Raw genomic sequence first — 18,981 nt, forward strand, 5'->3', positions numbered from 1 at the left:
TCATTATTTGTGTGCCTTCCACTAAAAGGTCAGTTCCAAGAGTGTTTTTCATCTGTGGTTCCCTGGCTTCTAGCACACTGCTTGGTATGCAGTAGGAATTCAATAAGTATTTGTTGACTAGAGGAATGCTGATCTGAAAGTTGATAACATCTGAAATACTCTCAAACCTTTCAAAATCTGACATCTGTGATTTTATTTGAATCATTTTTCATATGTAATCTATTTGTTTTGGGGCTATGGCTCCACCAGAGTAATGACTTTGAAACCAGATCAGTTTGCTTTGGTCCATATAGTGATTTTTAAATATCAAGATTAGTTGCCAATGTTTAAAAACTGAGGTATCACCCCAAACTTTTTTTAGACTTCAGGTTTCCCTTTTTAAAAAAGACTGGAAGTTCACATACCAGATCCAAAGTCCCATATGAGAACAACGGAGCAGGGCTAACCAAGAGCTTCTCCCTTCAGATGAAGCCTATGCTCACAGGTTTACCACCATCCTCACCCACCCAGTTTCATCCATTTTCACTAAATGTCTGGCTCCAAAACACATGGAACATTAAGTCCTTTTATCAGCCATCTTCTACTTAAGGGATCTGGTAAACAGGACAGGTTCCTCTACCTATACTTCTTCCTCTCAGCTTTAGTCTTTCAAATGGCAAGGGTACTAACATTATGCCCCACTCCCAAATCACTCAATCATCTCAGCTGCTCTTCTCTGGGACAGCAACTTGTCTCTGGGCTACTGCAACCAGAACACTATCAAATATTGTCTGTGAAAATTCACCTGGCTTTGTACTAGAGTAAGCTGAAGTCTCCTCTTTAATATCCATCATTTTGTTAGTGTTTTTAATGCTACCACCACACTGAACTTAATTTGTTTCAAATTAACCAGTGAAAAACTGCACATACTTATAGTGTACAACGTGATGCTTTGGACTTAATTTTTCCAATCTACAACGATACCCAGGTATTTTTCTTGGTTCAATATAATATGCCATATGTTAGATCAATTTTCCCTAAAAATATACACCTCACACTCAGGTAAGTATTCTTAGATTACCTATGGTCATCTTTCTTTTTTTTTGGAGATGGAGTCTTGCTCTGTCGCCAGGCTGGAGTGCAGTGGCACAGACTTAGTTCACTGCAACCTCCGCCTCCCAGGTTCAAGTGATTCTCCTGCCTCAGCCTCCCAAGTAGCTAGGACTACAGGCACGCGCCACCATGCCCAGCTAATTTTTGTAGTTTTAGTAGAGACGGGGTTTCATCATGTTGGCCAGGATGGTCTCGATCTCTTGACCTCGTGATCTGCCCACCTCGGCCTCCCAAAGTGCTGGGATTACAGGCATGAGCTACAACGCTCAGCCTACTATGGTCATCTTTCTTAGGAAATAAAATATAAGTGTTTTCCCCTCTTAGTAGTCCTAAGCGTTACCTGGAGAACTAAACTTCTTAGGTTCCACTGGGTAAGATGAAGACACTCTCCCATTCGTAGCAGCAGCTTCTTGATAGAGAACCAGTTTCTGAGTCATACCGTTTAAAAGATTCAAACAGCCCCTTGAAATGGCTGTCCAATTGTGGGGATGTCCACCTAGGAGGTCCAAACACCAGCTTTTAAAATGTAAATAATCTTATATTCTCCCCACAAAGTGAGGGAAAAATAAAAAATTTCACATTGTGTTTTGCATCATAACCCAATTTCCCTAGTTAAGCTACTATTTATAATCATGACATCTAATATGCAGCAGGAGTTCAATAAATACTTGGATGAATTAAGTTTCCCAAAAGTCTACAAGCAAAAACTTGCTATTTTGCCATTGAAAAACAAAACAAAACCTCTCAAATTGGTCGCTTAAATAAAGCCAATCACTAGATCATAGCTTGAGTGAGAAAGACCAGGGTTACTTCACCAGCAGTAATAAACGACTGCTATGACTGTGAACAATGAACTAGGACAATGAACAGCAGGATGTCCAATGAGATGCACCTCCATGGTCCCCAGTGACCTCTAAACTGTTGTGTCTGATCCCCTGAGATTCTTTACATTTTCATATATATAACAGCCCCTATTTGCTGTTATACCTGTGGAAACGACTCATTAATAATGATTACACTTTACACTCAGAGAGCTTACAGATCTACTATCTTATTATTTAACTTAAACTACTATGTCCCCATTCCTTTAAAAATTCCCTTATTTCTCATTATCATTTGATAAGACCTTTCTCTCCTAGAGTTACTATATAAAAATCAAGTATGCTTCATTACGCATTAATAGCAGAGAAGTCCACTGAAAACTGGTTTTTGTACCCTGTGTGCTAAATGATCATTCCCTCTTCACTTAGATCTCTCCTTAAACACTCCCCACATTGTACAACTCAAAAGGAATACCACTTAACCTACAAACACACACACACAATACTCCATCTGTAGGCCTCAGGATATTTTGTTCTACTGTAATTCAGGTACACTAGGAACTGCGTAACCAATCAATTGTTTGTTTTTGTGATGGAGTCTTACTCTGTCACCCAGGGTGGAATGCAGTGGTGGGATCTCAGGTCACTGCAACCTCTGCCTCCAGGGTTCAAGTAATTCTCCACCTCAGCCTCCTGAGTAGCTGGGATCATAGGCATGTGCCACCATGCCCAGCTAATTTTTGAATTTTTAGTAGAGATGGAGTTTCATCTTGTTGAAACTCCTAACCTCAGATGATTCTCCTGCCTCAGTCTCCCAAAGTGCTGGCATTACAGGCTTCAGCTTTACCCAGCCAGTTAAATTTTAATATGTACTAGAATGCACACTTTCTGGCAGAGCAAATGCCACCTCTTTACAGTTTACTTGAATCTCTGGTTAAAAAAAAAAACACTTAGTGTATCGAATTTCTATGTTAACTCAAACCTGATTAAAAAAAGCATTGTTATGGCCGGGCGCGGTGGCTCAAGCCTGTAATCCCAGCACTTTGGGAGGCCGAGGCGGGCGGATCACGAGGTCAAGAGATCGAGACCATCCTGGTCAACATGGTGAAACCCCGTCTCCATTAAAAATACAAAAAATTAGCTGGGCATGGTGGGGCGTGCCTGTAATCCCAGCTACTCGGGAGGCTGAGGCAGGAGAATTGCCTGAACCCAGGAGGTGGAGGTTGCGGTGAGCCGAGATCGCGCCATTGCACTCCAGCCTGGGTAACAAGAGAGAAACTCCGTCTCAAAAAAAAAAAAAAAGAAAAGCATTGTTATAGTTAATTTTCCACAGTATCAGCTCTGAGTTTCCCATGCTACTAAAAGGAGAGTGGTTCTAGTCAATTATATTTTTATATAACTGGGTTGTATTTCCATATAATATTTAACTATAAAAGGTTTATTATCTGGCATTTTATCTGGTAATTGGAAAGTTTGGCAAAATAATGAAGAGATTATTAAAAAGAAGATGAAAAGCTGGTTGGGTGTACTGACTCACACCTGTTATCCTAACACTTTGGGAGGCCAAGGCAGGAGAACTGCCTGACTCTAGGAGTTCAAGACCAGCCTGGGAAATACAGCAAGACCCCATTTCAACAAAAATTTAAAAAATTAGCCAGGTGTGGCGGCGCACACCGGGTGTGCACCTACGATACCAGTTATTCGAAAAGCTGGGGCAGGAGGATCCTATGTGTCCAGGAGTTTGAAGTTACAGTGAGCTGTGATAATGACACTGTACTCCGGCCTGGTGACAGAGTAAGACTCTGTCTCTTTAAAAAAAAAAAAAACAAACAAACAAAACCAGAAGAAAAGCTACCCAGCTTCTCTGTTTCCCACTGATGCCTGGGACTGGACTGTTTTCCCTCTATGAACAAGCAGAGAACTGGCAAAGTCACAGCCTTGAACAGCATGGCAAGAACAGTGGGTAAGTTTCCGAGCTGCCGAGAGCATCCTTGGGTCACCATCAAATCTAGTTTCTGGCCGGGTGTGGTGGCTCAAGCCTGTAATCCCAGCACTTTGGGAGGCCAAGGCGGGCGGATCACAAGGTCAAGAGATCAAGATCATCCTGGTCAACATGGTGAAACCCCATCTCTACTAAAAATACAAAAAATCAGCTGGGTATGGTCGTGCGTGCCTGTAATCCCACCTACTCAGGAGGCTGAGGCAGGAGAATTGCCTGAACTTGGGAGGCGGAGGTTGTGGTGAGCCGAGATCGCGCCATTGCACTCCAGCCTGGGTAACAAGAGCGAAACTCCGTCTCAAAAAAAAAAAAAAAAAAAAATCTAGTTTCTTCCTAATTTTTTTCAAAGGGAGGCAGAGTAGCATAGCAAAAGGAGGAGTCCTGTACACGGAGCCAACTGAAAGGACTCTTATTCTAATTCTGACATTAACTTTATTTAAGCCAATCTGAGACTTAGATCTCCCATCTAGAAATTAGACCGCCTCATTTTTAAGTGCTTTGTAGCATTAAAACTTTTAGAATTCTTTTTCTGGGTGGAGAGGGGGACAAGATCTCACTTTGTCACCCAGGCTGGAGTGCAATGGTACAATCTTGGCTCACTGCAGCCTCAACCTCAGGGCTCAAGCAATCCTCCCACCTCAGCTCCCCAGGTAGCTGGGACTATAGGCACATCCCACGACGCTGGGGTAATTTTTTATAGAGAAAGAGTCTTACCATGTTGCCCAGGCTGGTCTCGAACTCCTAAGCTCAAGTGATCCACCCACCTTGGCCTCCCAAAGTGCTGTGATTACAGGGGTGAGTCACTATACCCTGCCAAACTTTTAGAATTCTTAAGCTGTATTTTTTTGCCCTAAAATTGTCAATGTAATGCATAGTTTCTTCAGGTAAAGGAAATGAAGGAGCTGAAGGAAATAAATGCTTAATTTGTATAAGATTTAATACTTCATGTAATGGACTTACTGACGTATATTTTATTAAATATACCTTTCTCACCAAAAACTTTAAGTGAATCACTTTCTACACACACACACACACACACGCCTAATCAGATCTACTACTTTCAGCAATACCTGGTTGGCTAAGGCTAAAAACTTCTTGTCTTCGTGAAGGTGAATATTGAGAAAGCAACATCAGGTCCTGCAAGGCTAAATACTAAAAAGGGGAGAAAACACATATTAATTTTTTTAACCTCTACATAAAATCTCACTACTTGGGTTCATCATTATATAACCAAGAGGAAATTAATTAAGCTTTTTCACACACACACACAAAATCTTAGAACCATCACCTTCCTTTCTAGATTTCCAGAACTTTCCTACCTCTACGCTCCCTATCTACTACAGGTTCCAGCTACAAGGAACTACAGAACTCTCAATGCTGTTTCTCAGCTCTGCAATAGGAAATTGAAATATCACTTCCTCCTGGAACTTTCCCTGGCTTCCCTCCCACAAACATACACTCACTTAGCTCTCAACCGTGGCACTAACATCATGTATTATAATTGAATGTTTACTTTCTCATCTGATTCCACCCATTAAACTATGAGGCCCACAAGAAAACAATGTCTTACCTGCTACCATACCCAAAAGCAGTGCCTAGCACATGATACCTATTATTTTTTTCTTTTTTCCTCTGAGATAAAGTCTCTGTTGCCCAGGGTAGAGTGCAGTGGCTCCATCTCGGCTCACTGCAACCTCCGCCTCCTGGGTTCAAGCAATTCTCCTGCCTCAGCCTCCTAAGAAGCTGGGACAACAGACACAAACCACCACACCTAGCTGATTTTTGTATTTTTAGTAAAGATGGGGTTGGTCAGGCTGGTCTCGAACTCCTGACCTCAAGTGATCCACCCGCCTCAGCCTCCCAAAGTGCTGGGATTACAGGCGTGAGCCACCACACCTGGCCACCCTATTATTTTTCACTTTACTGAAAATCTTCGTATTTTCCCAGGCAAACCTCTTTACTCATCCTTCAAGATACCATCCCTCTCTGAAGTTTTCTTGTACTGGTCCCAAGCAGAATAAGAAGTCCCAATGTATTTGTCACAATACATTTGAATTATTTTGGGTGTCTATATTCACGTATTCATGACCCACTAGGCTCTGCTATGTCTTATTGCTCATTCTACCAGAAACAACTAGCAGAGACTGACGTGCCAGTAAAGATTTGATGAGTAACCAGATGAGTAACTAATACTTTTATCTAACAAATTAGTTATAATTAAAATTAAAAATAATTCACTTTCTTATTTGTTTATAAATTCTTTAGAGTGTACTTTCTTTTAACATTTTTGTTGCTTGTTTAGAGTTGGGGGTCTCACTCTGCCACCCAGGCTGGAATGCAGTGGCAGGATCGCTCACTGCAGCCTCCAACTCGGGCTCAAGCACCTGCCTCTGCCTCTCAAGTAGCTGAGACCACAGGCTTGTGCCACCATGCCACTCAACTAATTTTTAATTTTTGTTGAGATAAGGTCTCCCTATGTTTCCCAAACTGGTGATGAAATCCTAGGCTCAAGTAATCCTCTCACCTCAGCCTCCCAAAGTGCTGGAACACCACACTCAGCCTCTTTTAATCCTTTCTAAAGGACCTTTTAACAGGATCACACATATTGTAGATCTAGTTTAAACTTTCAAATTGCGATTTGAAAAAACAATTTATGCTTACATAGCTTGACTTGTAAAATCACTGTAAGATCTTTAAACTCTTTTGATTGTTTAGTTTTATAATTATTACCAGTAATTCATATTTAAGGAGAGTTCGCTAAATGTCTGCATTACTAAGCACTGTCTTTGATCACAAAAGCCAACCAATACTACAAGACTAAAAATGTTTTGAGCCAGTGAATAAAAAATCAATAATGCTTTATTTTGCTATCATGAATAGTTTGTCAGAAGTTAATATATATGATTGCATATCATTGTATTTCATGCTTGGAAATATGCTTGTATCTGTTTCTGAATATAGAGTTAACTAGCTTATACACATACACTGGACTGTACACTTACATTTTAGTCAGTTGGAATGAAAATTGGAAAAAAAAAAAAAAACAGCATTAGCAAGTAAGTAATTATTTTCATCCCAGTAAGAGAATATTATAGGCCCTCAAAAAATACGTCTACTTATGTATGCTAAATATTAAGTTTACTGAATAAGATATCTGTGTGAAGATACGAAATACAGTTTTGGCACCTTTATGATGGGCGGAGGATTGTTGTTTAACACTTTTGGAAGGCACTCATCTGACCCTTCTGCAAATGGTGGTTGAACAGGAAACACATGAGCCTATCAAACATAATAAAAATAAAAAACAAAAATGATTACTTTCATGACCATCTTACACTCAGTAAGCATACACAAATTAAAACTCATTATAAAAAGAGACAGCACAACCAAATTGACATCTTTCATGCTCCTTGCAAAGACAGGTTAAAGTTACATAAACCCAAACACACCATTTTTTTTAATGTTACCTTCCCAACTTTAATAGCCTCTGGCTCTAAAGAATAAAAACCAATTTCACAAACAAGTATTCCCTGAAGCCACTGAAGAATACAAACCTACAGAGATGGTAAAATAAAACGGAATCACTAATTTTCTAAGACAAGCACGAGGATAATAGAAACAATGTAATTCTCAATCACTTAAAAAGATTTCTGTGAGAATTATCCAGAAGCTCACCTCAATTTCCAAAATAATTTAATTTTAAAACTTTCCTAATTCAAAGAGACGTGAAGAAAAAAAAACAAAGTCAGGTATCTGTGCATCTCTAAGAACGTTACGGAAAATTTTTTAAAAAAACAAAAAACTTTCCTTCACAAAACAAATATATTGACCGGGTGCGGTGGCTCACGACTGTAATACCAGCACACTGAGAGACTGAGGGCAGATCACTTTGAGGTCAGGAGTTCAAGACCAGCCTGGCCAACATGGTGAAATCCAGTCTCTACTAAAGATACAAAAAAAGTTAGCTGGGCATGGTGGCACACACCTGTAGTCTCAGCTACTCAGGAAGCTGAGGTGAGAGGATCACTTGAACCTAGGAGGCAGAGGTTGCAGCGAGCCAAGATCAAGCTACTGCACTACAGCCTGGGTGACAGAGCAAGACCCTATCCCCCCAAAAAAAAAAAAAAAAACAACTTATTGCCACATATTTAAATATTTTAATAGTAGCTATGCCAATGGCATGGAAAATTAATTTAAAATGCAAGTCCATTTAGTATGTACTCAGTAGAGAAATGGAAGGCCCCAGAAGACAACTAGCCTATCAATAAAGCATAGTGGCAGTCCATTCAGTTTAATTTCCAAAAATTAAGTGAATATCCACACTGTTCCTCTGAAAAAAAATACAAAAATACCACATAAATGGTGGCTACAAATGATATGGCTCCAATAGTCTCAGAAGAGAGACCAAAAACTAACTTATGGAAATGGTTTTGGATGTGCTGATCAGTGTGCTCTGCTAAAAATCAAACATGCACTCCAAAACACAGAAGTATTAACAATTAAGTATTTCAAAAAACATACCTCTGTGGCATAGATTTTGAAGAGTATCCATGAGATATACCAAGTCGTCAGGAGAAAGACACCACACAGCCAGACATGGTAGAGTAATGAGAGGTTTAAGAGGCCACTCACTGTGTCAAGTGGCCTATGAACCTGCCTGTGAATGCAGAAGTAACTATTAATCCTCTAGGAAAAATGCAATCTAAACATTAACACACTTAACTCTCCACACTGAGAAACAAATACTATTTCTAAATAACTATATTGCCAGCCTCCTCTCCTTTGGTACCCTTATAGAGTTCTTTTCCTAATACTTTCTTATGAGGTACATGAGGGAGCTTTAAGGTTAGCAAAGACCTAAATCGGGACTACAGTTTCTTGTGTTCCAAATCTTCACTGACATTTACTACAAAGGAAGAATGAGCTAAGCCTATAAGCCTCACTACCAGCAGCTGGATGAAAGTTTATTATTGTTGCTTTGTAGTCTAATACCTCAAAACCATTAAACATGAGTACTACCTCTTCTGGACCAGATTTCAGCTTTATCTTTATGCCCTATAAACCACAGATTCATAAAAAACCACAGATTCGTTAAAAGCACATGCAACTAAATAATGTTAAAGCAATTTAAGACACTCTGTTAGAATGCTATGTAAAGCTAATACTGCCATCTTTCCAAAATCTTGAATAAATCAATTAGCAAAGTTATTATAATCCTACAAGCAGCAATTATGAAGACCAGGAATCAAACCTGACTGCCATTTCTAAGTGTTGGGATTAGGTAAATCACTCAATCTATCCCACCCTCGGTTTCCTCATCCATATAACAGTGGCATAATCTCTTCATTCTTCCTCTTAGGGCTATAACAATTTTTAAAACAGCTTACATTAGAAGTGCCCATCACAGTGCTTGACATTCACTGGGGGAGTCAACCAATAATGAAGTTATTTTTAACTTCTAAGTTAACATTTACTGAGGCCCTGACATAAAGGACAGAGTATCAGGCACTCAGCCATACACACAAAACATTTTTTGAGTGCAAGGAAGAATAAAGCATTGATAAATTTCTATCGAATACTATTATTATTTTTCTCTTTCCATTTCACCTGGTTTCAAATCTAGTCTAACATAACATAGACCCATGCGTTTGGTTTCATACCTAGCAATTAAGTAGAAGACAAAACTAAATTTTGCCTAGAAACTTTGAAAAGTAAGAAACCATAGCATCTCTTAAATGCCAAATATGCCAATATTCCCACTCCCTAAAACTCATGTTAGTGAATTCCGTACACGATACAAAAACCCTCATAGGGGAATATACAATAAGAACAAACACTGAGAGAAACTGACTTTTATTCTGCAAATACAGATTAAACCTTTATGTGCAAAGTGCATAGAGGATAATGAGAACAATATGTGCCAGTGCCGTCACTCGACTGCCACTTGTGACCTTCAACTGATCACCTGACCTCCTTGCTCAACTTCGGTTTCCTCACAGTCTAAATTAGAATAATGCCACAGCATTGCTATGTATCATGAGATAGCAGAGAACGAATGACTGTTGGGGAGAAAAACCAAATGGAGGCCTGGTCCATGCAATGCGAGAAATCTACTTTTATATAATATAAAAGCTGCATCTAACAACAATTATCACTACTTACTTCTGGGGAGAACTGGGTGAACGGAGACAGAGGAGAAGGAGAAGGAGACTTTTTCATTTTATATCCAATTATTATTATTTTTCTTTTCTTTTTCTTTTTTTTTTTTTTTTTTTTTTGAGATGGAGTTTCACTCTTGTTGCCCAGGCTAGAGTGCAATGGCGTGATCTCAGCTCACCACAACCTCCGCTTCCCTGGGTCCAAGCGATTTTCCTGGCTCAGCCTCCCAAGTAGCTGGTATTACAGGCATGTGCCACCAGGCTCGGCCGATTTTTTGTATTTTTAGTAGAGACAGAGTTTCTCTATGTTGGTCAGGCTGGTCTCAAAATCCCGATCTCAGGTGATCCTCCCACCTTGGCCTCCCAAAGTGCTGGGATTACAGGTGTGAGCCATCACACCCGGCCACTATTATTATTTTTCTTTGAGACAGGGTCTTGCTCTATTGCCCAGGCTGGAGTACAGTGGCACAGTTATACCTCATTGCATCCTTGAACTCCTGGGCTCATGCGATCCTCCTGCCTCAAGCACCCAAGTAGCTGGGACTACAGGCATGTACCACCACGTCCTGCTAATTATACCCTTTTATACACCTTTGGAATCTTTTTTTTTTTTTTTTTTTTGAGAGGAAATTTTGCTCTTGTTGCCCAGGCTGGAGTTCAATGGCACGATCTTGGCTCTCTGCAACCTCCGCCTCCCAGGTTCAAGTGATTCTCCTGCCTCAGCCTCCCGAGTAGCTGGGATTACAGGAGCGTACCACCATGCCTGGCTAATTTTGTATTTTTAGTAGAGATGGGGTTTCTCCATGTTAGGCTGGAGTTTGAGGCTGGTCTCAAACTCCTGACCTCAGGTAATTCACCCACCTCAGCATCCCAAATTACTGGGATTACATGTGAGCTACCACACCTGGCCACCTTTGGAATTTTAAACCATATAAGCCGTACGTATTCAAAAATGAGCATGATTTTTTTTTTAAATGTTAAAAGCAAAATCTAAACACAGTATCTGGAAAATAGCAAACATCTAAAAGGATGGAAAGAGAGTTAAAATTAGACATTTTATATATCACTTACTCATCTATGTGAAGGTTCATAGCAGTGCTAATCCAAGCTTTGGGAATATGGCCTGAGGGGAAAAAATACCAAGCTATGAACATAAGAAGTTATAAAACAAGTTTTAGTCAAGCTTTAGAGTATAAGGTCAATGACCTGGCCAAATAGACCCCAAGAGCTCAGTCAAAATGTTAGACTGATTAGGAATGAGTAAGAAAAGAGAGTAACTTTTAAGTACAGGCAATCTTTGCTTTGCACAGTTCTGATATATACACATTTCAGTTGCCATGGTTTACTTAAAAAACACCAGTCCCCCAACAACGCAGTTCAAACTCTAGTTACTGTGGTATATTAACTATAAGCAACTGCATATAGTGCTTCTAACTTTTCAGTACATAAATCAATATGTAGATAACAGGCGCACTATAATCTGAGACCAATCCCATCAATTCTCTCAAAGTCTGCTGCTGATTGGTCACTTGAATCTGTTACTCAGTTCAGACACAGACAGCTAAGCATGTTGTGCTGCCTCCTTATCTCTCATAATAAATCCAAACGACACTTTTAAAAAATGAATAGCTAAAACAGGAAACTAGTACTCGCTTAGGCAGCACATATACTAAAATTGGAATGAAACAGAGATTAGCATTCTGAACAAGGATGACATGTAAATTCATGAAGCATTCCATAAAAAAAAAAAAAATTTTGTTTTAATTTAAAAAATAAAAGAGGAAACTGGCAAAAACAAAAAAGAAAAATCAAAGTGGAACAAAAAGGCTACCAATCATCATGGCAGATGAGAGGCAGGACTAGATTGCAGCTCCGGAAAGAGCAGCTTGCAGAAGCTCATGTTGTGATTTTTAAGCTCCAGATCAACTGCAAGAATAAACCAGCAATCTTGAGAGGACCCACAGACCCTCTGAAGGAAGCAGACTGCTCCTGAAGACCCAGGAGACACCCCAAGTACTGAGTGCGCCAACTGCAGAAGTGGGAAAGGGAGACTCTCTTCTCCAGAGCACACACCCCCACTGGAGAAGCTGAAGGTCTGTTTGCAGGAAAAGTTTCTGACCTTATCTGGAGCTGAACCAACCAATATATAGAGAATCAAGCAACACAGAGGGGTAAAGGAAGCAGCAGAAAGATACTGGGAGCTTGCTGCGTTCCCTAGCAGGCCATTCCCGTCTGGCACCACAGGGATCCATCGGGAGGGTGACCAGAGGAGCAGAGGGTAGAACTCCACAGGGAGAAGGAAATCTCTAGCTGAACTTTGTAACAATTTGAACCCAGTAAGAAGCCTCCCAGCCAGAACTCAGGGGAGGGCACAAATCTAATGTGCAGACTCCACAGGCAGGGGAAGAACCAAACCCTTTTCTTTACCAGCTGGGAGGCGGGTAGCCCAGGGTAAGTTTTCAAGCCCGTCTTGCCCTCTACCTGGAAACAGACTCGGGGCTGTGGCAGGGCACACAGTGGACGTGAAGACTGGTCCTTTGGTTTGTATGGGAGCTGAGTGAGGCCTGTGACTGCTGGCTTTCCCCCACTTCCCTGACAACCTGCATGACTCAGCAGAGGCAGCCATAATTGTCCTAGGTACACAACTCCAATAACCTGGGAATCTAACCCCTATCCCTCACAGCAGCTGCAGCAAAACCTGCCCAAGCAGAGTCTGAGCTCAGACTCACCTAGCCCTGCCCTCACCTGATGGTCCTTCCCTACCCGCCTGGTAGCAGAAGACAAAGAACGTATAATCTTGGGAGTTCTAGGGCCCTACCCACTGCTGGTCCCTCTCCGCACTACTACAGCTGATGTTTTTCTGGAAAGTACAACCTCCAGACAAGAGTCCAACCAGCACAAAATAAGAGCATTAAACCACCAAAGCTAAGAACCCTCACGGAATCCACTGCACCCCAGCACCACCACCACCTCCACCGGAACAGGCACTGGTATCCATGGCTGAAAGACCTAGAGATGGTTCACATCTCAGGACTCTGTGCAGACAACCTCCAGCATCAGCCCAGAGCCGGCTAGACTCACTGGGTGGCTAGATCCAGAAAAGAGACAACAATCACTGCCGTTCAGCTCACAGGAAGCCACATCCAAAGGAAAAAGGGGAGAGTACTGCATCTAAGGAACACGTCGTGGGACAAAAGAATATGAACAGCAGCCTTTAGCCCTAGACCCTCCCTCTGACAGAGCCTACCCAAATGACAAGGAACCAGAATACCAACCCTGGTAATATGACTAAACAAGGTTCTTCAACACCCGCCGCCAAAAAAATCACACTAGTTCACCAGCAATGAATCCAAACCAAGAAGAAATCCTTGACTTAACCTGAAAAAGAATTCAGAAGAAAGTTACTAAGCTAATCAGGGAGGGACCAGAGGAAGGCCAAGCCCAATGCAAGGAAATCCAAACAATGATACAAGAAGTGAAGGGAGAACTATTCACAGAAATAGACAGCTTGAAGAAAAAACCATCAAGAATTCAGGAAACTTTGGACACACTTTTAGAAATGCAAAATGCTCTGGAAAGTCTCAGCAATAGAACCGAACAAGTAGAAAGAAATTCAGAGCTCGAAGACAAGGTCTTCGAATTAACCCAATCTAACAAAGACAAAAAAGAATAGGAAAATATTAAGAAGGTCTCCAAGAACTTTGAGAATAGGCTAAATAACCAAACAAGAATAACCGGTATTCCTGAGGAAGAAGAGAATTCTAAAAGCTTGGAAAACATAATTGCGGGAATAATCAAGGAAAACTCCCCTGGCCTTGCTAAACCTAGACATCCAAATACAAGAAGTACAAAGAACACCTGCAAAATTTATCACAAAAAGATCTTCATCTAGGCACATTGTCATCAGCTTATTCAAAGTTAAGATGAAGGAAATAATCTTAAGACCCGTGAGACAGAAGCACCAGGTAATCTATAAAGGAAAACCTATCAGATTAAGAGCAGATTTCGCAGCAGAAATCCTCCAAACTAGAAAGGACTGGGCCCCTATCTTCAGCCTCCTCAAACAAAACAATTATAAACCAAGAATTTTGTATCCAGTGAAACTAAGCATCATATATGAAGGAAAGATAGTCTTTTTTAGACAAATAAATGCTGAGAGAATCTGCCATTACCATGCCACCATTACAAGAACTGCTAAGAGGAGCTCAAAATCTTGAAACAAATCCTGGAAACAGATTGAAACAGAACCTCTTTGAAGCGTAAATCAAACAGGACCTATAAAATAAAAATATATGTCAAAAAGCAAAAACAAAAAGCAAAAAAGAAAAACCACAAAGCACACATGCAACAAAAGGCCATAATGAATGCAACGGTACCTAGTACAGTATTTCAATACTAATATTGAGTGTAAATAGCCTAAATGCTCCACTTAAAAGATACAGAACCATGGAATGTATGAGAATTCACCAACTATCTGCTGCCTTCAGGAGACTCATGTAACACATAAGGACCCACACAAACTTCAAGTAAAGGGGTGGAAAAAGGCATTTCATGCAAATAGACACTAAAAGCGAGCAGGGGTAGCTATTCTCATATCTGACAAAACAAATTCTAAAGCAACAGCAGTTAAAAGAGACAAAGAGGGACATTATATAATGTTAAAAGGTCTTGTCCAACAGGAAAATATCACAATCCTAAGCATATATGCACCTAACACTGGAACTCCCAAATTTATGAAACAATTACTAATAGACCTAAGAAATGAGATAGACAGCAACACAATTAATACTGGAGGACTTCAGTACTCCACTGACAGCACTAGACAGGTTAACAAGACGAAAGTCAACAAAGAAACAATGGATTTAAACTACACCTTGGAACAAATGGACTTAACAGATACATAGAGAACATTTCATCCAACAATCGCAGAATACACATTCTATTCAACAGCACATGGAACCTTCTCCAAGATAGAGCACATGATGGGCCATAAAATGAGCCTCAATAAATTAAGAAAACTGAAATTATATCAAGCACTCTCTCAGACCACAGTGAAATAAAACTGGAAATAACTCCAAAAGGAACGTTCAGAGCCATGTAAATACATGGAAATTAAAGAACTTGCTCCTGAATAAGCACTGGATCAAAAATAAAGTCAAGATGGAAATTTTAAAAATTCTTCAAAATGAATGACAATAGCGACACAACCTATCAAAACCTCTGGGACACAGGAAAGGTGGTGCTAAGAGGAAAGTTCATGGCCCTAAGCACCTACCTACATCAAAAAGATTGAAAGGGCACAAACTGACATTCAAAGGTCACATCTCAAGAAACTAGAGAAACAAGAACAAACCCAACCTAAGCCCAGTAGGAGAAAGGAAATAACAGATCAGAGCAGAACTAAGTAAGTTTGAAACAAACAAACAAAAAATACAAAAGATAAAGAAAACAAAAAGCTGGTTCTTTGAAAAGATAAATAAAATTGATAGACCATTAGCAAGATAATCAAGAAAAGGAGGGAAAATCCAAATAACCTAAGAAGCAAAACATGAGTTAGAATAACTGACACCACTGAAAAATAAAAGATCATTCACAGCTACTATGAACATCTTTACGCACATAAACTAGAAAACCTAGAAGAGACGGATAAATACGTGGAAAAATACAGCCTTCCTTGTTTAAATCAGGAAGAGGCAGATACCCTGAACAGACCGGTAACAAGCAGCGAGACTGAAATGGTAATTTAAAAATTACCAACAAAAAAAAATGTCCAGGACCAGATGGATTCACAGCAGAATTCTACCAAACACTGAAAGAAGAATTGATACCAATCCTTTTGACCCTAGTCCACAAGATAGAGAAAGAAGGAGCCCTCCCTAATTCAGTTTATGAAGCCAGCATCACCCTAATACCAAAACCAGGAAAGTACATAACCAAAAAAGAAAACTACAGACTGAGGCCGGGTGCAGTGGCTCATGCCTGTAATCCCAGCACTTTGGAAGGATGAGGCGGGCGGATCACAAGGTCAAGAGATCGAGACCATCCTGGCTAACACGGTGAAACCCAATCTCTACTAAAAATACAAAAAATTAGCTGGGCATGGTGACTCGCGCCTATAGTCCCAGTTACTGGGGAGGCTGAGGCAGGAGAATCGTCTTAACCCAGAAGGCAGAGGCCGCAGTGAATCAAGATCGTGCCATCGCACTCCAGCCTGATGACAGAGCAAGACTACTTCTCAAAAAAAAAAAAAAAAAAACCACACACACACACACACACACACACACACAGACTGATATCCTTGATGAACACTGATGCCAAAATCCTTAACAAAATACTAGCTAACTGAATCCAACAACATATCAAAAAGATAATCCACCATGATCAAATGGGTTTCATACCAGAGATGCAGGGATGGTTTAACATACATAAGTCAATAAATGTGATACACCATATAAACAGAATTAAAAACAAAAATCACATGATCATCTCAACAGATGCAGAAAAAACATTCAACAAAATCCAGGATTCCTTCATGATTAAAATTCTCAGCAACATTGGCATACAAGGGCCATACCTTAATGTAATAAAAGCTATGACAAACCCACAGCCAACACAATACTGAATGGGAAAGAGCTGAAAGCATTCCCTCTGAGAACTGGAACAGACAAGGATGCTCACTCTCACCACCCCTTTTTAATATAGTATTGGAAGTCCTAGCCAGAGCAATCAGACAAGAGAAAGAATTTAAGGGCATCCCAATTGGTAAAGAGGAAGCCAAACCGTCACTGTTCGCTGATGATATGATGGTTTACTTTAAAAACCCTAAGGACTCCTCCACGAAGTTCTTAGAACTGATAAAATTCAGCAAAGTTTCCAGATACAAGATTAATGTACACAAATCGGTAGCTCTCCTATAAGCCAACAGCAACCAGGAAGAGAATCAAATAAAAAACTCAACCCCTTTTACAATAGCAGCAAAAAAAAAAAACTTAGGAATATACCTAACCAAGGAGTTGAAAGACCTCTAAAAGGAAAACTACAAAACACTGCTGAAAGAAATCAGAGAGTACACAAACCAATGGAAACACATCCCATGCTCATGGATGGGTTAGAATCACTACTGTGAAAATGACCACAGTGCCAAAAGCAATCTACAAATTCAACACAATCCCCATCAGAATACCACCATTATTCTTCACAGAATTAGAAAAAACAATTCTAAAATTCATATGGAACCAAAAATGAACCCACATAGCCAAAGCAAGACTAAGCAAAAAGAATGAATCTGTAGGCATCACATTATTTGGCATCACATCTGATTTCAAACTATACTATAAGGCCATACTTACTAAAACAGAGTGGTGGTGGTATGAAAATAGGCACATAGGGCCAGGCGCGGTGGCTCAAGCCTGTAATCCCAGCACTTTGGGAGGGCGAGGCGGGTGGATCACGAGGTCAAGAAATCGAGACCATCCTGGTCAACATGGCGAAACCCCGTCTCTACTAAAAATACAAAAAATTAGCTGGGCATGGTGGCGCGTGCCTGTCATCCCAACTACTCAGGAGGCTGAGGCAGGAGAATTGCCTGAACCCAGGAGGCGGAGGTTGCGGTGAGCCGAGATCGTGCCATTACACTCCAGCCTGGGTAACGAGAGCAAAACTCTGTCTCAAAAAAAAAAAAGAAAATAGGCACATAGACCAATGGAACAGAACAGAGAACCCAAAAATAAAGCCAAATACTTATAAACAACTGATCTTCAACAAAGCAAACAAAAACATAAAATGGGGAAAGAACACCCTTTTCAACAAATGGTGCTGGGATAATTGGCTAGCCACATGTAGGAGAATGAAACTGGATCATCATCTCTCACCTTATATACAAAAATCAACTCAAGATGGATTAAGGAGTTAAACCTAAGACCTGAAACTATAAAAATTCTAGAAGGTAACATCAGAAAAACCCTTCTAGACATTGGCTTAGGCAAGATTTCATGACCAAAAGCCCAAAAGCAAATGCAATAAAAACAAAAATAAATAGCTGAGACCTAATTAAACTAAAGAGCTTTTGCATGGCAAAAGGAAGAGTCAGCAGAGTAAGCAGAAACCTACAGAGTGGGAGAAAATCTTCACTACCTATACATGTGACAAAGGACTAATATCCAGAGTCTACAACAAACTCAAACAAATCAGTAAGAAAAAAACAATCCCATCAAAAAGTGGGCTAAGGACATGAATATACAATTCTCAAAAGAAGATATACAAATGGCCAACAAACATATGAAAAAATGCTCGACATCACTAATGGTCAGGGAAATGCAAATCAAAACCACAAGGTAATACCACCTTACTCCTGCAAGAATGGCCATAATCAAAAAAATGAAAAAGCAGATGTTGGTGTGGATGCAGTGAACAAGGAATACTTCTACACTGCTGGTAGGAATGTAGTTCAGCCACTATGGAAAACAGTGTGGAGATTCCTTAAAGAACTAAAAGTAGAACGACCATTTGATCCAGCAGTCCCACTACTGGGTATCTACTCAGAGGAAAAGAAGTCATTATTCAAAAAAGATACTTGCACACGTGTTTATAGCAGCACAATTCACAATAGCCAAAATCGTGGAACCAACCCAAATGCCTATTAATCAACAAGTGGATAAAGAAACCGTGATATATATATGAAATATATATATATATACAAAATATATATATATATACACACACATACATATGATAGAATATCATATATAGAATATATATATATGTAATAGCATACCATGAAACCATAAAAAGGAATGAATTAGTAACATTTGCAGTGACCTGGATGAGACTGGAGACTATCATTCTAAGTGAAGTAACTCAGGAATGGAAAACCAAACATTGTATGTCCTCACTGATATGAGGGAGCTAAACT

At 40.1% G+C, this 18,981-nt stretch overlaps 1 protein-coding gene and 1 pseudogene across 1 annotated transcript in view; one reads left to right on the forward strand and one right to left on the reverse strand.

Annotated features, from left to right (window-relative positions):
• The window catches only part of NDC1 (NDC1 transmembrane nucleoporin), a 69,542-nt gene that overhangs the window by 33,225 nt on the left and 17,336 nt on the right, over positions 1–18,981 (reverse strand). Inside the window, exons 7-11 of the mRNA XM_039474209.2 lie at positions 11,142–11,193; positions 8,434–8,569; positions 7,099–7,191; positions 4,983–5,064; positions 1,433–1,588 (exon numbers count right to left, since the gene is read on the reverse strand). Of these exons, the coding sequence (XP_039330143.1) occupies positions 1,433–1,588; positions 4,983–5,064; positions 7,099–7,191; positions 8,434–8,569; positions 11,142–11,193 (519 nt within the window). The remainder of the gene's footprint in view (positions 1–1,432; positions 1,589–4,982; positions 5,065–7,098; positions 7,192–8,433; positions 8,570–11,141; positions 11,194–18,981) is intronic.
• Positions 11,716–11,815, forward strand: LOC120366184 (U6 spliceosomal RNA; annotated as a pseudogene).

Source organism: Saimiri boliviensis, chromosome 11 (genome assembly GCF_048565385.1).
Source record: "Saimiri boliviensis isolate mSaiBol1 chromosome 11, mSaiBol1.pri, whole genome shotgun sequence".
NCBI lineage: Eukaryota > Metazoa > Chordata > Mammalia > Primates > Cebidae > Saimiri > Saimiri boliviensis.